Genomic DNA, 24,181 nt, shown 5'->3' on the forward strand with positions numbered 1-24,181 from the left:
ACCTGTCTGAGAGTTGCATGAAATATTAACCAAGATTATATGAGTATAAAGAACCTAACATAACCTTTTATTTAATCAAAATATTTTAAAGAGATTCGTTCATAATTTTGAACATTATTAATCCATGTATAGAGCTCTTTCTTTCATTCAGCGACTGAAATTCTGTGACCTGATTGTAAAATTAAATAGACTGCTTCCAGTCTTTTGGATTAGATGTACATGCTTATAGTTTGTTGTCAGAATGACAAAATGTAAATGTTGGATATTCTAAAAAATTTTCTTTTGTTATATTGGATTAACCAACTAGGTAATTGTATTTGCTTCCAGAAGTTGTAATTTTGTATTTGGTGTTTCTGTAGCAAATAAAATCTTGTGCCTCAAGTGTTTTGTTCATGTTAGGGTCTTGTGCAAAGACTGTTTGCAGACATGAATGTAACATGATTAAGGAAATCCATATAAATTCTGATGGCTAAAAATTTCCTACTTAGTTGCTTTTAATACAGTCTGAGCATTATTTTAAATACTTTGTGTTAAGTTTCTTTAAAATGCTGATTAGACATTTTCATTTTTTTTTTATCTGAACAGGTGGCCCTTCAGAAGGTTTTTAATTTTTCTATTTCACATATATTTGAAACAAGAGTAGCAGGCCGGATGGTGGCAGACATGTGCCGTGCTGCTGTAAAGGTGAGTGTGGTTGTTTTGGACTGTTGAATTAATGAAGCAGCAACGAACGGGTTTATGTGATTAATTATTTTAGATGTGTTTGTTATATTTAAAATACATAGTTCTTTCAGTAGCTGCTTACGGCTCTTGTCACTAAAAATAATGCTAGTGTAAACTCTGTGACTGTTAAATCCTTGTACCTTTCAGAAAACTTATTTAAACAAATATGTTTTCAGTGCTGCCCAGAGGAATCTTTGAAGCTATTTGTTCCCCACTGCTGCAGTGTTATAACTCAGCTTACAATGAGTAAGTCATAAAGTTATCACTCTGTATTTATAATTTTAGATAAATTTTTTTCTTGGTTTCTAGAACTCTGTTGACGAAAACAGATTCTTTAAACTATGCAATATTTTAATTTTGCAGTTTTGGTGGAAATTGCTCAAAATAAGGTATCACCATGTTGACAGGAAGCTTAGAAATTTTACTTTATTAAATTAATATTTTCATACATATAAGACCGAGTCAGAGATTGCTATAAAAAATACCAGTTATTTTGTGATATGTGCAGGGTCAGACATTTGGGCTGGTGTGTTTATTTTCTTCAAAAGTGAGTTTTTACCTCCTCCAGATCAAATTAGCTTACTGAAGAAGGAATTGAAAAGTCTCCCTAAAAGGGGCGTTTTCAGTTGTTAGAAATGTTAATGTAACTATTTTTAAAATGATTCATTTAGTTCGAGGCATAGATTTTTTTATTCCTCTGATGCTATTTTGCCTTTTTTTAGATGATGATGTATTAAATGAAGAAGAGCTAGACAAGGAGTTACTATGGAATCTTCAACTTTTGTCTGAGGTATTGTGAATCTTTGGAATAAGAAAACATTGCTGTAAAAATGTTGACATGCTGTTAGGATTTATTCTTTTTTGCAAATTTGACTTTAAACATGAAGTCATAAGTTTTAAATATTTCTTGATATGGCTGCAAAGTCGTATAATATCATTTTCTTATTATTAGAAGCATGATAATTGTTGATTACTTTATGTTCAGTACTGGATTTTTTACTGATTAATTCTAGTATGGGTAACTAATTAACTGAAAAGTTTATTGGATTTGGGAATCCTTTTTTTCTCTATGTTCTAAATTTGGCCATTAATCAAAGCTCAGATTTTTTTTTAAGTTTTTTTATGGGTTAGCTCAGGAAACAAAGAAATTCAATTAAGTTAATTTTGCCTCTTGAGGGAGATACACACTTTTGAAAAGGATGTTACTATACCATGGCACGCGAGAGCCCAGATTCAGAAAATGTGTTTTGATCTTAGAAAACAATAAATTGGTAGACTATAATTAAAATGAAAGTCCTAAAATGAATTAAATTAAGAAAAACATTTATTTGGCTATTTTAGTGGCCAAACATTACCTTTACATTAATTACTGATTCTTTATCTTTTAACCCACAATATCTTCAACTGTTTCTTCCTCTTTTTAGATTACTCGAGTGGATGGGAAGAAGTTGCTTCTTTACAGGGAACAGCTTGTGAAGATTCTCCAAAGAACCCTACATTTAACCTGTAAGCAGGGTTACACTCTGTCCTGTAACCTTTTGCATCACCTTCTTCGTTCTACTACGCTCATCTACCCTACAGAATACTGCAGTGTGCCAGGTGGCTTTGACAAGCAACCTTCTGAATACTTTCCTATCAAGGCAAGCATTTTCAATAATTTAGGATTCAAGGGTAGATTCAGTTATTTTCCTAAGGGATTCAAAGTGGGGTTTTTTTCTGTGTTAGATATGGAAGTGTCACTTCTTTATTTTTAAAGTATATTACTAAAACTTACTGCATTATTTGTTTTGAAGATCTAATTCGCTCTATTAAGTGATTCATGAATGGGACAGCATCTCTTCTGGCAACTAGAAGGGCACTCCCTGGAATGTTTTCAAATTCCAGCATAGTTCTGGAGCTAACTCTAGTTTTTTTCTTTTCTGGTTTTGTGTGAGGTGACTTGTTATGTCATGTCTAACCTCTATAATTCTATATAATTTTATTGAGGAACACAAATTCACGTAAACTTACTGTTATTCTTAAAAGTAAACTAATATTTGAGGGGCTCTTCAGGGAGACCTTTTTCAGGGGTTATAATGAAGGGGTAATGTTTTCATGCCTTTTTTTTTCCTACCTTAGGTTTGGAATACTCATGTATTCTTTTAAACATTTAAAATTTTGTGTATATGTTCTTTTTTCAACTTCTCAACCCGCTGCTCTTTTTAGGACTGGGGTAAACCCGGGGACCTTTGGAATCTAGGAATCCAGTGGCACGTTCCTTCTTCCGATGAAGTAGCTTTCGCTTTCTATCTGTTGGACTCTTTCCTTCAGCCTGAACTCACCAAACTTCAGCTTTGTGGGGATGGAGAACTTGAAATGTCTAGGTTAGTTTTTTTTGTTTTTTGTTTTTTTTTAAGTAATTTCTGTGTGTTTTATGGTTGCAGACTAAAAAATCATTTTTGTGTCTTTTTCTCTCTCTCTCATACCTGAGGTGTTCATTTTCTGTGTGTTTTGAGCATCGCCATAAGTGGAGTTAGAAAACCATGTAATAGAGCATCTTGTAACAGAAATTTTGTCATAACATTTAAACACTTCGAGTAGAAAAATGGGTTTTTTCCTAGTTTGTTTTTAGTGCTTTCTACTTAGCATTTTCACTTGTATATCTTTTAGGAAGTGTGTATGTATGCCTCCTTCGAAATGAAATTCCTGCTTTTCTAGATCAGCTTAGGTTTATGGGGTTGTATCTTCTTAGTGATTCACTGACATTTATATTACTTAACAGAAAAAACATTATGATAAAATTTTTTTCTTTTCCTAGGGGCTTTAATAAGAAACAGTTAAGAGTCTAATTTGAGATGAGACTTTTATAGTTTGGATATTTGAAAGGTCATAAAAAAATAGTAAGGAAATTACTACATGTCAAATATGAAATGTTAATAGCAAATTCAGTAGAAATGAGATTGGAGGAAGAAGTATCATTGACTTTGTCAACTATATAGTACACAGCTGACTTTTGAAGTAAACATTTAGCTAGTCTGTTTTTAATAGATGGGATCTGCTGGAAGATTTTCTGTAAATTTATTTTCCATTTTTGTTAGTGGTAGTGATCTTTAGGTAAATGTGATTACACTCAGAATTGTTTCATAAAGGGTATTGACTTGTTACCTGTGATTATTTAGAACTTGTTGAAATAGAAGCAGGTCTGTTATTACCAGTAAATAGCTGTTATAGTACCTATTATTAAGTGGTTGAACTATAATGTTTGCCATTTCCTTGCCTTAATTTTGTATAACCCGACTTGATAGAGTTTTTGTACTTCACCCTAGACTCTTGGCTTTTTCTTAAATAGGGATTTGGAATCTTCTGAAATATGAAAATACCTTTTATCTTTTTCAGAGATGATGTGCTACAGAGTCTGACTATAGTGCACAACTGTCTAATTGGCTCAGGAAACCTCCTACCTCCATTGAAGGGAGAGCCGGTCACTAACTTGTAAGTAAAAATAATTACTTTACATGTTTTGCCGTTTTTCCATTTTGCATATATTTTAAGTCTTAGTCACTTAACGCGTCCCTGACTTTGTAATTATTGTTGTTTCTGTATCACTTTAACCTTTTTATCATTGTTAGGCTACAGATACCTGAGGCACAGTCTGGTCTTTAAACTTTAAGGCTTCCTCACATCTTCACATGTTGCCAGGATAACTTTCAATGTAAATGAGTTTTAAAATACGAACTTGGAGATACTTAAGTTCATCTGTTAGTTTACTGAGTTAAGTAAGATAAATACTCATCTTTAAAAAGGGAAGAAGAATACTAGTTTGCCTGCAGTCACTGTTGATTAAAGATTTTGTAGCAAAAAAATGGGTGTTTTTTAATAAAAATTTGTTCAGTGTTATTCATTATGATTTTGAACTTTTTAGACCTAACAAATTGCTTTTATGAATTTTAAGTGCTTGTCAGGGAATTTTTATTTTGTCTTGATTTAGTCCATTGTTAGTGCTACCATTTAAGTTGAAAAAAAATTGGATTTAACAGAAATCAGCAATGTAACTTTAGCCCACTTATTAAGTAGACAGCTGCTAGTTTCAGTGTACCATCATAGATCATTTTCTGTCAACATCAACATCTCCTTGCTCAGAAACATAATGAAAATCACATAAAAATGAGTAAGTAATCCTTTCCTCCTCAAAAAACACAAAGAGGAGAATTATTTGTGGATTTTGTAACAAAAATATTAGAAAGCTTCAAGGATTTGCTTTAAAGTGTGGCTTGTCTTTCCTATATTTTGCATATTCATTATTTGGAATCATACTTTTTCATAATTCCCACTTACTTTAATCCAAAAACTGTTTCTAGGCATTGAACTTTAGATTTAAGAGGGAGAAATAGGGTCATTCCAGGTAAGGAAATCTGTTTCCAGTTTACCTAGGAATTTGCTGAATTTGTTAAAAATACACTTTTGTTTTTCATTAGTTTTATAATTTGATATAAGAGCAATTTTACTAAAATTTATCTATGTTAAGAGAGAATATTTTTAAGACTTTTAAGAAAATTTTTAAGACTATTAAAGACTATTTTTGAATGAGACCTACAGAAATGGTTTTGATTTTCCTGAGCTTAACAGTGTAATACAGTAAGAACTAACATTTTTATGGCATGCTAAAAAGTGATTTCATACTTAATGAATTTATTACATTAGTAAATTTAATTGTGTTCGAATGTGTCTACAGTGAGAAGTGTCATTTAATCCAACAATTTATTTAAGAGCAAAAGCATGTGTAATCTGTGTATATGATAATGAGATTTATATATATATATAAAATATATATATATATAAATTTTTTTTTAAATCCTCACCTGAAGACATGCTTATTGATTTTAGAGAGGGAAAGGGAGGGAGGGAGAGAAACATTGACTGGTTGTTTTTCATGCGTGCCTGATATGGGGCCAGAACCTGCAACCCAGGCATAGTGCTCTGACCAGTAATCAAACCTGTGACCCCTCGGTTTACAGGATGACTCTGAACCAACTGAGCCATAGAGGCTGGGGCAAGAAGATTTTTAGTATTGAGTGATTGTTAGGACGTACTGCTTGAAGGGTTAGCTCAAGAGGCTTAGAGATTATTTGTTGCAGTTCATATCAGCATGTAGCCATATTTACGCCTCGTGCACTGTAATAGTGAATTGAAGCAAAGTCTTTATCTCTTGAAATAAATGTGCATCAGGACAAAATTGCCATATACTTCATAATTATAAACCAATTAAATTTATAATGAAATGTATTTTCAATAAAGAAAAGAATACCATGTAATAAAAATTTTATGAATGGGATGGAATATAATTAAGTAGTTTGTTAGCTTACATTACCATACATTATAGGCTATAAAGTTGATCCTGAGTATTCTTTATAGATTTTTCCCAGAAAATTTGAAGATTAAAGATAATTTAGACTGAAAAGTTTTGCTTCAGAATTTTCACTTTTGGTGTGAAAATTTAATATAATGAAATATAAATAATAAAAGTTGTATTTAATATGAACATGTAATGTTTATGCCTTTCAGTATATTTAAAAATGTGCATATAAAGTGTTTTCTTGTATTCAGGGGTGGGTAAAAGTAGGTTTGCAGTTGTAAGTATGCAAAACAATTTATTCTTGTATTATTAATTATTGTATTTTTCATACAAACAACTATAAACCTACTTTTTCCAATCCCTGTATATTTAATAATACATAACAAAAAAATATAAAGTGATGAAAATGTCAGTCTTTTTCATCATTGAATAATACACATTTTTAGGTTTCTTCATAGTTACATACATCTATGCAGGATAATGCTTCTACGAAGTAGAATTAGGATGGATGAGCAGCCCTTTGCCTTTGAGTTGCCAAAACAAGAAGTTTATAAAGTCTTTCCTGGGCTTTTAATTAGTTCTAAACAGAATCCTTTCCTTTAAAACTAATTTCTAACTGGCATCATCTTTATTTGAAATTTTAATTTGTTTTGGTAATGGTTGCCTTACTATATTTTCTTTATATAACATTTTTACTTTTTTGACTGATCATAAATTAGTTCTCAACCAAAGTGTCATAAAATAAAGTTAGCTTTTGAAATTTCTAAATGCTTTTTTAATAAATCGGTTGTCAAAAACCCCTAAGTGTAAATTGGTTTGAAAAAAATTAGATGATTTGAATGGATGTTGCCATTGTATTTTGATATTAAATCACACTGCCTAGTGTGAGAAAAGAATATCTGTAGCATAATTATTAATTAAATTTTCAGCAACACGTCAATTTGAAGCTAGTAGACAGAAAAAAAGCCCTTTGGACATTAGTTACTGCATAGGAAATAAAGTAAAATGTACCAGGTCGGGGTGAGGGAAGAAAGGAAATGAATAAATGGTTGACAAATGCTTTTGTGTAATGCCTAAGATGCCTGAGAGGAGTCACTCTTGTTAATAACATTTTTGCCTTTGTATTATGGGACATTTTACCTTTTCTGAAATACTCAAGCAGGTTTTGGAAGCACGTAACAACTCAAACAAATTTTTTATTTAAATATTTATTTATCTAGAGAAAGGGGAAGGGAGGGAGAATGAGAGGAAGAGAAACACCGATGAGTGAGAGAAACATAGATTGGTTGCCTCTTGCACATCTACAGCCGGGGGCCTGGCCCAGGCGTGTCCCCTCACCCGGCATCAAACCAGTGACCTTTTGGTTTTCAGGCTGGTGGCTCTCAATCCACTGAGCCACACCAGCCAGGGCTCAAATAATTTTTTAAATTTAAATAGTATATTTATATTTTCTTACCTAAATCTCTATTAGGTAAAATATTCTAGCTGCCTTAGTTTTGGTAAACCATTCATTACTAAGTTTGCCTTGAGCATGTGTTAGATATGTGTCTTCTGGAAAATTGCAGTAGTGAAAAACTGGAGGCTTCATTCTCAGTTTTCCTGTAAGAAAATGTTAGTTTCTAATAGAGTATATTGGATGGTCTTAAAAATCCATTGTTCAGGGAACTGACTACTAAATGTGAAAATTAATTTTCTGTGCTAAATGATTAGAGACTGACAAAAAATAAAAAGCTTAGATGGGTTGATTATCCTAATAGGTATAAACTAAATGATATACCTAATGGTATCTGCATTGTAATTTTTGGCCTTTAACAGGGTGGGGGGGGGTCAGTAGGTACCTTGTACATGCTATACATTTTACTGTTTCAAATGATGGATAAAATATGATCTCTTGAGAGTAATTAAGGGTAATTTTTTTTTTTTTTTTTTTTTGTAGTACAATTTTAATTTTTAACAGTTTTGTTAGACACTAAGTCTTCGGAAGTAATCTTAAAATGCAGTCTCTATTTTGCTCTTGGAATCTTTAGGTAATGATTTAATAGAAATATTTGTGGTATAGTTTATACTTACAGTTCTACCTTTATAGACGTGGAAGTTGGTGTATCTTTCCAGGGTCACAAGAATTTTGGGCGCTTGTCTTTAATCCTCAAATCGTCCTTAGTTTCTCCTTTTGCAGTCCACTCATAATCTTCTTGGGTTTAACCAGCTATCACATAAAGCAAAACCTAACATCTATAAAGACAGGGTTACTCAAGGTAGAGAAATCATCATTTTTCATCTCAAATATTTCTTCTTTGTGCCCCCTTTTCTCTGTTAAGTCATTCTTAGTTAAATCATTCTTAGGATCTCAGCTTTTACTAACTTTTCACTCAAGAAAAAGTCATACTTAAGGTCTAGGAGTTGAGACCATTTCATTAATATGTGAAAGGATGTGTTGTTATGCGATGAGGGGCAGGGCTAGCTAACCTCTCTTGGCACCTCCAGGGAACTACCCAGCTCTGCTGGGGGAGCCGCACACAGAAAAGGAAACAGTTACTACTCCACGGTGAGTAATCCTGTTTTCTCCTTATTTCACCTTCTGACTGTTTTCATTGATTTATAAAAGCTTGTGTGTCAGACATGGAAATAGTTCTTATTCTCAGCATTAATTTTAAACCTAGCACTATGTAAGATTTCTCTTTCTTAGCAACCTTTTGTGCACATGGTAGAGTAAGAGCCAGCTTTTCATTTGTGTTTATTGCTGTTATTGATGCCTAGGATTGAATTGCATAACAGAACACAGAAATAGGCTAAATAACTCTTGTGCAACACTCGTAATCTTAAATGGAAAAAATATCTATTAGTGGCTTGGTTTTATACTTAACGTTTGTTTTCACTTGGGAGGGAAGGGATTATTGGAAAGGGTACCCTATTTTCTCACTTATAGACAGAATAGTTATTACTGTTTACAGTTCTTTCCTGACGATTAACCTAGCCTTCATTTGCATATTTGACTTGTATATTTTGTTTTTATGTTATTAGTCATTTCTTCCTTTTTCACCATCCTTTACAACCAGTGATTGTTTTCAGTTCTACTGTGATCGAATCTAAAGAAGATTGCCATCTAGTGGTACAAATAACATAGTTGTGGAACACTAAACAAGCATATGCCCCCCTCCGCCCCCTTCCAGTGGCACACGTATTGAGCAGATTTTGTTATAAATTAGGTGGCCTGGTACTATTTAGTTGCCATGAGGCTGTTATACCTTTATTGTTTATAGATGGTATTATTTATGATATGTTGTTGAAATTACTTGTCAGAATTTTATTTAGTTCCTTTGTCAAGTTATATTAATGTGACCACAAAGAGATAAAATCAGAAAATCTTACTTAGGTCATGAATTTTATTCTTTTAAAGATCAGAAGAAATAATTTGGTATAAATATGTATTTCCACTTGCTGAGAAACATTTAGTGTAAAACATGTCAGTTTAATAAATTTGTTAGATAAGAGATCAATTAAAGCTGAATCTTAGATAAATAAAAGGAATTTGTGATGGGAAAGAGCAAGTAAAACTGAAATATATGTATAACCAGATGCCTTCTATACACTTGAATTATGACAGATGTATTTTAATTCAGGTTTTAAAAATAAAAGCCTAAGTCATTTTTATTTAAATGTGTTACTTAATACTTTAAAATCCCATATAGGCTGATATTTTAAAATAATTGTAATAACTGATAATCTTACTTCAAATCTTTTGGTAGGAAACAATTTAGAGTAACACGTGGATTTTAAAAATTAGTATCAGGACTTTTAGATGGGACTTGTTTTAAAATATGATTACAATGTAATTGGTGTTACTGGGTCTGAAATGACATATAAGAAAAGCATTTCAAATTCCCAATTGATATGTTTTTATTTGTTTGTTTGATAGGTTTTTCTCCCCCTTTGGATATACTAAAAATTGTTCAAAAATTCGCTGTTGAGATTGCTCTTTATGTTAACTTGAGAGAGTAATTTTGTGATAATTAAAATGCATGCTTGGTTCAATATTATTTAGTACTAGATATTGAGTGAATAAGGTACAATTGTATTCCTATTTTAGTAAACTACTTATATTTATAGCAACAGTGAGAAGGCATGCCCTATCGTGTGACAGCTCATGACAAGCACTTCCCCATCCTCTCCGTGGGGAGATGACAGGTTGGGGGTGGGTAACAGTCTTATGCTTTATGCTTGTTAAACTTGAGCACAGACTTTTTCTCTTTGCTGGCGAAATCTGATTTCAGTAGACATGTTGGATTCTCCTTAAAGTTCATTGTAAAGGATCTGATTTTATTTTTACTGACTAGATTTTAGATACTCATATTTTTCTAGCATACACAATTTTATTTTATTTTTTAAAACTATTTCATTTGTTTATTTTTAGAGAGAGGAGGAGGGAGGGAGAAAGGAAGGGAGAGAAACATTGATGTGTGAGAGAAACAACGATCTGTTGCCTCTAGCATGCCCCTGACTGGTACCTGGCCTGCCCCCAAGTGGGACCTGGTCTTCAACTCTTCCCCCCAACGAAGGCATGTGCCATGACTTGGGAATCAAACCCAAGGCCTTTCTGTGTGCAAGACGATGCCCAGTCCACTGTGCCACACTAGTCAGGGCAATCATACACCATTTTACAGAATGCTCAAGCTTGCAAGCTGTTGTTAAAGGTTGGAGCTTTATAGAATGAAAGGCAGGTTTTAAGAATTAGAATTTGAACTCAAAAGTCTCTGAGAAGCAAATTAGCATTTTATATTATAAACTATTTCCATTCTTTGTTTATCCTCTATAGACTTGGTTTTGAAACTTGAGATGGTATTTTTCCATTCTAGGCACTGGTTGGGGAACATAATTACATAATTGGCATTTTAGTAATCTTAATATTATTACTATTTAGATAAATCCCAGAATTTATACTATGAAATATTAAGGTAAAGATAATTTCATTCAGCTTAAAAAGTACAATAGAGATGGGGGCATGTTGACTTTAAAAGTGTTTTCTGTTTTACAAGGTTGTATAATTCATGAGTGTGAATAATAACTATAAAATTTCTGTTTATTAATAATTGGCCTTGCATTAGATATGCTGACCCCTGTTTTCTTGGCATTTGTGCCTGTTTTTCCTTAGAAAGTATTATCTCTTTGTTTATAAAAAGTTATTTAATTGAATCTCATATTTTGACATAAAATGTTGAAAATTAAAGTATGTTTTTCAATGAAGAAAATTTAGATTTCAGTTATAAAGGTTCATATACTTCCAGTAAAACCTGTTCTTAAATACCCCAAAATTGACTTTTAACCATATATGGGGTTTATCTAGCTTGGCTTGTTCTAGTAACATATTTCTTTGTGATAGATCTTTAACTAGGATTTGTGGTATTTTTTACATCTGAACATCAGAAGTAGTAGCATTTTTCTGCAGATGGTAGGAGAAATCAGTTTGTCTGATTTTAAGAGAAAGGGTGATGATTATCTAAGGAAGCTTGTTTGCTATGCTATGTATTTTATAATAAAATTTGATTGCGGGTTTTGATAACTAGGTTTAACCTTTACTATGCCATTACAAATCTGACTCTTTGTATAAATGTTTATCACTATACTTAAGCTTTTACAGTTGAATATAGAATAGTAGTGTTATGCTCATTTTTATAGTTAAGTTTCTCCCCTAAAGTCATTAAATGTAATTAACATTTTCTTTAAAGATGAATAACATTGTCCTTACTAATGAAACAGATAGCATTAATCCTCAGAAGGACAGAGTAAAGAATTGAAGTATGGAAGATGGGAAATCTGTTTGTTAAAAGAACATCATCTTTGTTTTGATTTAAACATTCTAGCAATGACATTTTCCCTTTTAATCCTTCTTATTGGTATTATTAATAAATATGAGCACTCTTGTTTTTATACAGGGTACCAACTATGGTGTCCTTGGAAGAGACAAAGTTGTATACTGGACTTGAATATGGTATGTGGACCTAACCGAAGTAAATCTGTGGACTTTTTTTTTTTGGTCAATTCTATAAGGGTTAAAATGGAATAATTTTGTAGTTATGTATAAAAATGAATATTAATTACACAATAGTGTTTTTTTTCTCTTTTTCTAGAGAAACTAGGAAATTATTGCATAAAGAATAGCCAGTAAAAGATAGAAATTCGGTCAGTAAATATTTGGATGTTTTTTATGTGCAGAGGCCGATTTTCATATATTGCAATTTTCACTTATATTTAGAATTGTTTTAGAACTGATATGTTATACTTGATATGAATGGGAATATTGTAACCTTTATATATGCTATCTTTGTATTTTTCTATCATAGTTAAATTTTATATATGTACATTTTATTTTGTTAACTTAATGTTCTAAATGTAACATTAATAGAAATTTGACACACTTTTCTTATTACTGGAGTAACACTGGAGTTAGTTGCATACATTAATTGCTAGAGTATAATTTTAGCTTGCTTGATTTAGGTCACCCATAACTAATTAGAGAATCCTATGCATATGTGGTCTCTAATTAGTAAATAGAGCTTTTGAAATATTGGCAAAAATGGAGTTCTTTTTCTCCCACCTCCTTGCCTGTCCAACAAAGTTTTATAAGCAGGTCATTGTAAATGTGAAGGTTAATCTATATCATGCCTAGACACTAATCAGACTATGATAAAGGCCAACCCATTTGTTTTTTCCTTGGATGCATTATATTTCTGATGCAAACTGTTGATATAAACTTCAGCGATATGGGAGCATTTCATTATGTCTAAAATAACTTCTCTCATTTTTCTAAAATAGATCTATCTAGAGAGAACCACCGAGAAGCAATTGCTAGGGTCATAAGGAAACTTCTTAGTAAGTACATATATGCATTTAACTTATTTTTATTAATAAATATTTAGGAATTTGATTCTGTAGCATATGTGCTTTTATGTAACATTTTTCATTCTAAATGGTGAGAACATCAGGCAGTGTTTCCCCCCCCCCCCCACCTCAACTAATAGATTTTAACTAATGGATTAATAGTAATGTAGTAATTCAGAATATTTTAACCAAAATCCTATTTCTTTTCCTGTTGTAGATCATATACTTAATAATTCAGAAGATGATACCAAGTCCTTGTTTCTTATTATAAAGGTATATTTCTTACCCAATAGTTTCATAATTATTAATATAACTGGGTTGATGTGATGACTTAATAAGTACAAAATTTGAAATTCTTTGACACAGATTATTGGAGACCTATTGCAATTCCAGGGATCCCACAAGCATGAATTTGATTCCCGTTGGAAAAGCTTTAACCTAGTAAAGAAATCAATGGAAAATCGGGTCAGTATTTTCACCTACAACTGCATTTTTTTAAAAGGTGTATAATATTGATATAACCATGTCATCTTAGCAATTATTCAGCGTGGGGAGGAAGTTTCCATAAGTAAAAATAGTAGGTTTTCAAATACTATGTCATAGTATAACCAGAAGAATCCTAGAAAAAAGTGTATTTTTTCTAATACAAACTCTGCTGTCAATTTCCATGATGGCCTCTGAACTCTCACTGGGAATTTGGACTGTAGTAACTCTTCATTCAGATTGCCTTGGAAGAACCTGAAGTACTGCATAAAGGATAGGAGCAATGGTCCAGAGTCATGAATTTAAAGCATTGCACGTTATGTAGATCTGAGAACAATATATCTTATGTTGTATTTGTGCTTCAGGAGAAGTCAGTATACGTTTCTCTGGGAGCATGGAAGAAAGAATACTTAAGTCAGCAATTTGATGTTTTTGGCAGTTTTCTTTAGAGGAGACTTGTTGAAATTGAGTCTGAAAAGGTTGTGAGAGTTCCTTGTTTAGGCAGGAGGTGCTAGACAGAGGGAATGGCATATAAGAGGGCAGGGAGATTTTACAAACATGGCATGCTTTAGGAAACTGGCTGTAGGGAAGAGTGGCAGGTGGTAAACTAGGTCATTTATAGTTTTGTCTCCAGAAAGTACATCAGCTTTATATACAGCGAGGGAGTTGTTAAAGGTTCTTAACCAGATATTACCTGAATGTTGGAAAGAACAGTATTTAATCCAGTGAATTTTTAAAACATCTGTAACCACTGTGAAAAGTAAGCTATAGGAGATGGAGGCAGGATGAAGGTAAGGTGGTGAAAGTATAATAGCCCAGTAAGAAAAACAATCTGAATCAAGGCACAGGCATTAGGATGGAGATAAGGTGTTTTGAAAAAAGAAGGAATTGTGGGGGCTTGATGACCAATGTAACTAACTGGTAGAAGATTGGGGGTGAAGGAGAGCTTAAATGATAATTTTCAGAAAAATAAAAGATAGCTATATTTTTTTTCACACAACAGCAGTTCATTAAACATACAGTTACCCAGAAAGTCACTTAAAAATGTATCAGAGTTAAGGAATTTTCTTTGTAGGCTATTTTTGAACTTTGAGTAAGAACCAACTCCATTGCTTTCCCATGCATGGATCCATTCATAAGTTATCAGAAAAATAGGGTGTTGGACGAGCCATTTAAAGGAGATATTTCTCCTATTAGACATAAAATTTATTGAAATGGTGTATTTTAATATAAGCCTGATGGCTTTAGAATAAATGAAAATACCTCCACTATCCACCAGCCAACCATGACCTTCTTTGGACTAATTTTTCATTAAGGGATTCAGGGCAATCCATTGTTGAGGTCACTTAGGGAAAATGTTGAATGAAGTGTTTGCTACTTTGTCTTTCAGCTTCATGGGAAAAAACAGCATATCCGAGCACTATTGATTGACAGAGTAATGTTGCAGCATGAGGTAAATATCTTTTTACAAGATGACTTTTAAATCACAGTTTTCTTGACGAATATTTAATTATTTGTGCTACTTCATAATTAAATGAATTTTTAGTACAAACTTTGAGATTTGGTTTACATTGTTTTCTTTTCATAGCTACGAACACTAACTGTTGAGGGTTGTGAATACAAAAAGATCCATCAGGATATGATCAGAGATCTTCTTCGTTTATCTACAAGTTCGTATAGTCAGGTAAGGCTAAACACTGCCTTCCCCGACTCTCCCATTTTATCATGTGTAATCTAAATATCCCCATTTTAACAAGGGAGTTTAAATTTCTTGGCATAGAAAACATCTTTTAAATTGCAAATATATTCAAGCTAATTTTGCTATTCTTTTAGAAAATAGTGTTTATTTTTGTTTGTAATTGCTTCTCAATTATTAAAGTTGATAATGCTAGTTTAATATTGCTGCTACTTAATTGAATCACATCTTAAAGGCTATATAATTCCTTCTAGGTGTTATGCTTGGGTTTCAGAAAGCTGCTGCCATGTAAATTGTGGGGTCTGTCCTTTAAAGTAGCATAGGACGAAGAGATTACCCAATATCTCCAAGCACAGAGAACTGGAAAAAGTAGAGATTCATGTACAGCCAATTACTCTTGTGTTTATAAAATAATATAAGTTGGGAAACTGGTCTCTAACCCAGGGATTTCACCTACAGAAATCTTTAAAAGAGTTTGAAACAGGTACAGGGTGTTGCTTTTACTATAATCAGGTATTATTTATTACTATTTAACTAGTTCATGGGTTATAAATTTATACTGAATCATTTGTATTCAAAATATGTGAGCAGTACTTAAGGTTTGCATTGAAAAAAGGTAAGTTCTTAGTTTTGGAGAAAGTCAGACTCTTCTCATCAAGAATAACATAGAATAAGAAGTTTAATATTATGCTGATTATGTTACTAATCAAATGCATATGGGTTCCATTCGGTCTCTCCCTAATGTGGATGCAGTTGGTAATAATGTGTTACTTTTGATTAAAAGATACTTGTTTTTGATAAGGCATTTCTTTGATTTATTTTTGTTATTATGATATTTAAATTATTTCTTTTTTTTTGATGATTCATTTAAAAATTTTTGTAGTTTGTCTACCATTGAACAAAAGTCTTCTGTCAATAATACTTTCTCCAGGTCAGAAATAAGGCTCAGCAGACATTTTTTGCTGCCTTGGGAGTATACAACTTCTGTTGCAGAGATATCATTCCCTTAGTTTTGGAGTTCTTACGACCTGATAGACAGGACGTCACACAACAGCAGTTCAAGGTACAGGGTTTTTTTGTTTCGTTTTACTATGAAAATTTTCAAACATACAGAAAAGTTAAAAGAATTCTACAGTAAACATCCATATGTCCACCATTCAGACTCTTTATTTACCATTTTGCTATATTTGCTTTATCACATACCTGTCCAACTCTTTATCCATCTTGCTTTTTATGTATTTCAAAGTAAGTTGAAGACATCAGTACACTTTGCAAGTATAGTCTTTTTCTCTCCCTAATTATTTGCTTATTCACCTATATTTCTGATCAGCATTATGATGGAGAAAATGTAGGATGCAACTTGAGTTGAGCACCAGTGGATAAGTATGTTGGCTGGCATATGGGAAAAGGGGGTGAAAGACCAAAAACTGTTTAGGGTAATGTGACCAGCATGGAGGGCATGAAACTTAGTAAGTTTGAACAAAGGAGTGAAGGCTTATGTGATTAGAGAAGAGAAGGAAGGGAATGACACAAGACAAGGAAAATACTATTTCATAGGGATGCAATATAGAGTGTAGGTGAAATACAGTGATTGCTATACTGTCAGAATTGGGTTGACTGAAAATGATTTAGGAGGGAGAACTGTTAATACTTGATGGTTGAATATGAGGGGACTGAAAAAAGGAGCTATCAAAATTATTGAGGTTCTGGATTGTACAGCTGGTTGTTGGGTACATCAGAGGGAGAATAGGTTAAAATTAGTTTGTTTGGACATGTTTAATTTGAAGAAGTGGTTTCTATAAACAAATAGGTAATTTCAAGTAGGCAGTTAGACATGTTACTTTGGACTTAAAGATAACGTTTCAGTTTGTGTTGATGGTAATTGAAATCTTTAGACATGGGTAAGAGAGCCAAGGAGGAGAGTGAGAATGAGAAGAGGACCAGGGGGCAAGTGTTGAGAAAACTTAATTAGAAGCCAAAGAAGAAGAGCTAACACAGAAGGGAAAGGTCAGAAATACATCAAGAAAGGACAAGGAATTACAGCCCCGACTGGTGTGGCTCAGTGGGTTGGGCTTCATTTCTCAGAGTGAAATGTCACTGATTCAATTCCCAGTCGTGCCACATGCCTGGGTTGTGCGCCAGGCCCCTGGTTGGGGGTGCTCAAGAGGCAACAGATCAATGTTTTTCTCGCACATAGATGTTTCCCTCATCGGTGTGTGTCTCCCTCTTTTTCTCCCTCCCTCCCTCTCTGTAAAATAAAATCTTCTAAAAAAAAGAAATGGGGAGGAATTACAGAAGATGAGGATGTACTATTTCCAGAAGGAAGACTCAATCAGCACTGTCAGTTACTTTCTGGAAAGAGTTAAGATGAGAGCTAATCATGTTCCTTGAAGTTAGCCTCTGATGACAGGTCAACAAACTATAGCTTTGGCTCAGTTGCTGGCTCTTTTAAGTAACATTTTGTTGGAACATGCCCATGCCCGTTCCTTTAGGTATTGTCAGTGGCTATTTTCATGCTACAATGGCAGAGATGAGTAGTTGCAACAGAGACTGTATGGCCCACTATTTACTACCGGACCCTTTATGGGAAAAATTTACTGTCCCCCAATGTAGATGTGTAATTCAAGAGTGTTGTAGAAGGTGTACCTCATTGGGTGGTATGTTGTTGATCTTGTTGAGAGCATTTTAAATGCACAAAATTGGATATGTCACATAATATCAAAATCGAAAACTGTCTTACTGTATCAGGAAAATTGAGCTTACCAGTGACCTTATGAGAGCCTGTAAAGAGGAGGAGAGCATCAGGTGGGTAAGAAGCCAGACTGGAACTTAGGGTGAATGTTCAGGAAATAAAATATTCTGGTACTACTAATTGCTCTTTTCATTAAAAAGGGGTACTTTTCTGTTGTCAGAATCATTCTGATTAATTGAATTTTTATTTGTAGAAAATGTGCAGTATAATTAAGTAACCCAGTTTTTATATACTTAGGGAAGATACAATGCAAAGAAATGTTAACTACTGTTTTAGAAAGTATTCCAAACATTATGCCCTATAATGCTAAGAGTGGCACAGTTCATGACATTTATGATATAGTTGTACAAGAGAACTGGAGTGAAAGCTATGCATTAAAAACATCCTTTCATTTTTATATTAATAGCCATGTTTTGAGCTAACCCTTTATTAAATGACTTAGAGAAAATATTGCTGGATTACAATTAGATGTCAAGTTCAAATTTCTGAAAGTAACATAACATGTTGAATATGTGAGCCTAATTTATTAAACAGTATCAAACATTTAAGTAATCAGTGTTTAGTAAATTTAAAAACATCATGTGGGTGAGTTGGCTGCAATTAAACAATGCTTCTTAGTTCCCATATTAATCATTTTTTCCTACAGGGTGCTTTGTATTGTCTCCTTGGAAATCACAGTGGTGTATGCTTGGCAAACCTTCATGATTGGGACTGTATTGTACAGACATGGCCAGCAATTGTTTCTTCTGGTCTTAGTAAAGCAATGTCCCTGGAAAAGCCATCCATAGTGAGACTATTTGATGATCTTGCGGAAAAGATTCATCGGCAATATGAAACAATTGGCTTGGACTTCACAGTAAGCATAGCATTTTTGTAACTCAGATTTTAGTGGAAATACTGCCTTGTTACAGTGCTTTTTATTTTTCATGTCTTTTTTTAGTAATAATATTTTTGCTATTTGATTCTCATATTTTTAAGCATTTGTTTTTGGTTTCCTTTGTGATCATTTTTTAAGCATTTGCTTTTGGTTTCCTTTGTGATCATGTAGATAGCAGGGTGGAGTACTCGGTTGGAGGATGGCCAGGAGAGAGCTAGGTTGTTTTTCTTCTGATAAGCCACAAAGAGTTATTACATTGTTGCATTTACCATTATTTCCTGTATGTCTGTGGCCTCTGTAAGAATTGGTGATCATCTTAGCCAGAGTTGCAGAATATTGGCCACAGGGCTCATAATTTATAGTGAAGAAAATTAAAATGGAATCATTTGACAAAAGAAAAATAAGAGAATATCAGGGTAAGAGAATATCAGGTTCGTTGGTGCTCAGGTGGAGAGAGGTCACAGCGGGTCATTCACAGATTTTCAGGTGCATACTCGCACACCCATCAGAGCTCTGGGGATGGGTTGAAGAGGGGTGAGCGCAGTCGAATGTCCCACTTGTCTAAAGTGGTTATGTTTGACATCCATCCTATGGTTTTAAAATCACTGTTCTAAATGTATGCCTTTTCTATAAAACAGTTTTGCTATTTACACCTGTTTTTAGATTACATCATCTTAAATTTTTAAAAATTGAAATGTAATTCACATTCCAAAAAATTCATCCTTTTAACGTGTTATGTGCTTATATAATCATGAAAGTATATTCACAGGGTTGTATAACTATCACTACTCTAATTCCAGAACATTTTTATCAGTCAGAGAAACCCTGTATCCAACAACAGTTACCTCCCAATTCTCTCATATCCTTAGCTCCTGGAAACCACTCATCTGCTTTCTTTCTCTGTGAACTTACCTATTATGGACATTTCATGCACATGGTATCTGGCTTCTTTCACTTAGCATAATGTTGTCAAGATTCATCCATGTTGTAGTATGTGTCAGTACTTCATTTTTTCCCCTGGCTTTTCTTTTTAATAAGATTCCAAACTCATGTGTCCGAATAGCAGAATTACTTCAGCAATCAAAAAACCCCTCTACCAACCAGACAATGCCTAGCTCAGAAGAAATAAAAGAAGGATTTAAACGCCAACAAGAAAAGAATGCTGATGCCCTAAGGTAATTATAAGTGCCTACCTGTTAAAATAGATTACATTATAGATAGCAGGTTTTAAATGTTTCTAAAATATAGTGAGCCATAACTATTTAATAAAATTTACACATTGATTCTGAGAAAATAACAAAAATGTTAGAAAGTAATCATTGAGAAGATACCTGATTGTCACTTTTAGCTGTGGAGATTTTTAAGTACATGTATCAGTTAGATTTATACAAATTTGGTATCAAGATATTAACAAACTGTTTTTAGATTTTTCAAACCAAAGCACTTAATTGCTTCAGTGATAAAACTCAGTCAGGGGCCTTCCTATCTTGATTTGTTTCTTTGCCTTATGAATATGCTTATCAGTAATTTTAGCCTAACCTGTCTATATAGAAATAATAAACTTTTATATAGTAGCCTATCTTATTATACTTGGAGGGCCATATAGGCAGACCATTCCCAACTATTTGATTACTACTCACAAATTTACTTTTGAAAGTCCACTCAGGAACAGTTGAGTTGCTCAGTGTACCTAGCACTTTTTTGGTTTCTTTGTACCCTTCATGTTCTTTTCTTGCTGTCTCTGTTCATCCATCTGCTTTTTCCCTGGTTTGTGTCTCACCAGTAAGAGAGGGTGAATCTGGCCAGAATTCGAATTCGTGTTATATTGTCTGATGTTCATCTTAGTGATGTATTAAAACAATACCTCACATGAATTTTTTTTTTAAAGGAACTATGAAAATTTGGTAGACACTTTGCTAGATGGTGTGGAACAGAGAAATCTGTAAGTATAAGAATTTGTTTTTATTCTCAAAGCTTTTATCTTAAATATTATAGGAGGTTTCTGCCCTGGAGGCTATGAAAGACTATCACAAAATATTGTGGTCTGATTAACGAGTTTACAAGATTAAGAAGCAAGTTTGGGGCTAATGATAGAAATGATATTCTTTAAGATACCTGTTTTAATTCTTGGGAAACTTAAAAATATTTCAAATATAGTTTTCTTTCCTTTTTTTTAAAAAGTGATTTTATGAGCAATGCGTTTTGTAATTTTCTTTTCCCACTCCCCTTTTTAGGCCCTGGAAATTTGAACATATAGGCATTGGTCTTCTGTCTCTACTCTTGAGAGATGACCGAGTGTTACCTCTTCGTGCCATACGTTTTTTTATTGAGAATCTCAACCATGATGCAATTGTAGTTCGAAAGGTAGATACTTTATTTTAGTTACAATCTTGGGTTTGAGAATTTTTACCTCACCTGAAGCATTTAAATTCTTCACCAACAAGGCACACTTAATAAATATCTCGATATGGATTAATTTGAAGTCTACCTCCATTGGTTGAGAGATGGTAATTCCTCTAACATGTTCAGACGCTGTACACTTCAGCACTGGGGCTATAGCAGAGAATATGTTTATAGGTTAATGGAAAAGATTGACTTGGAAAAATTAATTATAGGATGAAGTGTTACAGAAAGGGGAAGATACCTGAGGATACAGTTTTTGGTTTTTACTCACAAAAGCATTGGAGGTGGGGTATATGATGGGGCTGAAGTAGGCTGGTGTATAGTATAGAGACCCTTAAGAAATGTTTAGGCTGAAATTTGAAAAATGAACACGTATTGGTTTAACAATGGAAAGATCTAGCATGGATGAAGGTTAAAGGGTAAGAACTGTGAATGACTCCTTTCAAGTTGGACTTAGCACTCACTTGACTGTGCCACCAGGTGTCACTGGGTGAGATACTTCTCTGCTTTTGAAAGAAACCGAGTCCAGCTTCTGCTTTGGTTAAGGCAGGCAACCATTTAAGAGATTTAAAATGTTGACACATCTACCTTACCTGTTTGTTTTCTAGATGGCAATCTCAGCTGTTGCTGGTATTCTTAAGCAGCTTAAAAGAACTCATAAAAAGCTGACCATCAACCCCTATGAAATCAGTAAGTACTTCCAAATGTAATTAACAGTGCTTCTCAGCAGACTTGGAAAGTTTCTTTGAAAGTATAAATTACATCTCAGGCATTGGAAGATGTTTAGCAGCACCCCTGCTCTTTACCTGCTAGAAGCCAATAGTGGGAGATAGCCACCATGCTCAGGATATCCAAATCAATAAAGTTATTGGTGAAATGGGAAAAAAAGTATAAATTATAGTTCTTGATCTCAAATATTTTTCTATACAAATTATAGACATAGAAGTATGAAATATTAAAGAAAAACAGTTGGCTTAGTAAAAACTAGTGATAAAAATGTAAGAATAGATTGACTCTTTGTGTCTCCATAATTAATACACATATCTTTTGTACACCTGGGCAAAAATGTCATCTACTTATTTATTTTACCAGGTAAGTAAGTACACTATTAATTTATCAAACTGTATTTCAAAGACTTAAATACCATTATCATTAAAATTGATATATCAGTATGTTAGGTGTTTCTGTCTGGGTGGTAGGATTAGGGGCAAGGTTAATTTTGTTCATGGCTCACTGTATTATCAGACTTTTTGAATAGTAATCTTCATATACTCAGAAAAAATAAAGTAATTTGATTTTGGAGGAGAAAAAAATGTCATTTTTATTCCTTTGGTTACTAAATTTTTTTTTTTAATCTCTGATAACTCCTGTGATCTTCAAACATCTATCTTTACTTCTTCCATCCCCCACTTTTGGGAGGGGAGTATAGCTATATATTACCATCTTTATTTTGGAATATTATAAAAATGATGTTAACTAAATGTAGGGAAGACTTTCATTATTTCCCAACTACTGATCTTGTCTCATACTCACTAAAACACGTTTGTAAGTCCCATATTAAATGGATATTTGGTTCCAAAAAAAAAGTAAATGTGTGAGTGTGTGTGTAAGGAGAGAATGTCAAAGTACACATGGTAAAATGTTAAATTTTGGAGCATCTTTGTGAAGAATATATGGGGGGCGGGGATATTTGAGCTCTGTAAAGGGATTAATTCAAAACTAAGAAGTTGTAACAAAATTAATCCTTTTCATTTTGGTGAAATAAATACAGTCGATCACATTTGATTTACTCTCTCCAAATAACTACCCACCCATTATTTAATGGGTAGTCTTTTTCTCTTCGTTTGAAATGCCTCATATACATATGGTCAGTCTTGCCTTGAGCAGATTTTAAGATAGTCCTGTTATGGAGACAAAGTCACACTAATCCTGTTGATTGAAAGTTGAGAATAATTATTACGTGACTGTTTTTAAGTTCATCAGATGTAATTGTCTTTTCCTTAGGTGGATACCCTAAACCCACCCAAGTTCTTGCTGGTGATAGACCTGATAATCATTGGCTCCATTATGATAGCAAAAGTATACCAAAAACAAAAACAGAATGGGAGTCAATTTGCTTTGTGGAAAAAACTCACTGGGGATACTACACCTGGCCACAGTAAGTTGCATCTTGCCATGCACCTTGTTATTTAAACAGGTTATCTTTGATATAATTTGTTTTATCATCTTGGAATTTCTGGGGGATGTTCAGAAGCACTAGAAGCAGTTACAGAAGGACTCTGTCATCAAAAATACATACTTTTCTGGTTTTTTTTTCCTCTTCACTCTTCCTCTTTTTCTTTTGTTCCTGCCATTACTGTGCCTTGGGTCCTGCCTCTTGTTTTTTTCCTCTGAAATCCTTAGACTTCCTTAGTCCCACCATTATATGGCTAAGATGTTTATTAATAGCTGCCATTAATTATATTCCTACCTATTAATACTAAACATGTCTAAACCAGCCCAGAGAAATACTTATCTCTTACTGTTGACTCCAATAATTTGTCTTAAGGACACAGTGACCCAATGGATTTTTGAGGCCAAGACTGTTAGTGATGTACTCTTATTCTCAAATTTAGCACCTAAATAGAATTCATTAGAAGTGCCTTCTAATGCTTTTTATCCATGAAGCTCCGATTTTTTTCCTATGTGTATTACAAATGCAAACTCTCACGGTGTAGGAATATGGTTGTTTATGCTGGTGTGGAAGAGCAGCCCAAGCTTGGCAGAAGCAGGGAGGATTTGACAGAGGTAAGCCTTCATTTTTACCATGTGTAAACACTTAATGTGGTTCAAATGCATCTTAGTTTTAGTCGGATTCATTTTAAACTCAGTTCATGTTTTTCCCTCAATTTGTGTATTTCAGCAAAGCCCTGGATTAAGTATTGGTAAATGTGTACTCCCTTACTCCACCCTGCCTATCTCTCTTGTTCTCCCGATTCTAGTAAAGCCAGTTGTCTGGAGTCTTTCTGTGTCTAAGGTTACTCTGAAATTACTACCCCA

The 24,181-nt window shown here is 33.4% G+C and overlaps 1 protein-coding gene across 1 annotated transcript in view; it reads left to right on the forward strand.

The window, feature by feature from the left end:
- The window catches only part of PSME4 (proteasome activator subunit 4), an 84,488-nt gene that overhangs the window by 42,752 nt on the left and 17,555 nt on the right, over positions 1 to 24,181 (forward strand). Inside the window, exons 15-34 of the mRNA XM_054575446.1 lie at positions 586 to 684; positions 900 to 969; positions 1,446 to 1,513; positions 2,148 to 2,363; positions 2,929 to 3,086; positions 4,099 to 4,194; positions 11,986 to 12,041; positions 12,866 to 12,922; positions 13,149 to 13,204; positions 13,298 to 13,396; positions 14,805 to 14,867; positions 15,003 to 15,098; positions 16,042 to 16,173; positions 18,509 to 18,718; positions 19,778 to 19,914; positions 20,628 to 20,681; positions 20,974 to 21,103; positions 21,751 to 21,832; positions 23,147 to 23,300; positions 23,860 to 23,929. Coding sequence (XP_054431421.1) covers positions 586 to 684; positions 900 to 969; positions 1,446 to 1,513; positions 2,148 to 2,363; positions 2,929 to 3,086; positions 4,099 to 4,194; positions 11,986 to 12,041; positions 12,866 to 12,922; positions 13,149 to 13,204; positions 13,298 to 13,396; positions 14,805 to 14,867; positions 15,003 to 15,098; positions 16,042 to 16,173; positions 18,509 to 18,718; positions 19,778 to 19,914; positions 20,628 to 20,681; positions 20,974 to 21,103; positions 21,751 to 21,832; positions 23,147 to 23,300; positions 23,860 to 23,929 — 2,103 coding nt within the window. The remainder of the gene's footprint in view (positions 1 to 585; positions 685 to 899; positions 970 to 1,445; positions 1,514 to 2,147; positions 2,364 to 2,928; positions 3,087 to 4,098; positions 4,195 to 11,985; positions 12,042 to 12,865; positions 12,923 to 13,148; positions 13,205 to 13,297; positions 13,397 to 14,804; positions 14,868 to 15,002; positions 15,099 to 16,041; positions 16,174 to 18,508; positions 18,719 to 19,777; positions 19,915 to 20,627; positions 20,682 to 20,973; positions 21,104 to 21,750; positions 21,833 to 23,146; positions 23,301 to 23,859; positions 23,930 to 24,181) is intronic.

Source organism: Pteronotus mesoamericanus, unplaced genomic scaffold (assembly GCF_021234165.1).
Source record: "Pteronotus mesoamericanus isolate MK-2021 breed Mesoamerican mustached bat unplaced genomic scaffold, CSHL_Meso_final contig_291, whole genome shotgun sequence".
Taxonomy (NCBI): domain Eukaryota; kingdom Metazoa; phylum Chordata; class Mammalia; order Chiroptera; family Mormoopidae; genus Pteronotus; species Pteronotus mesoamericanus.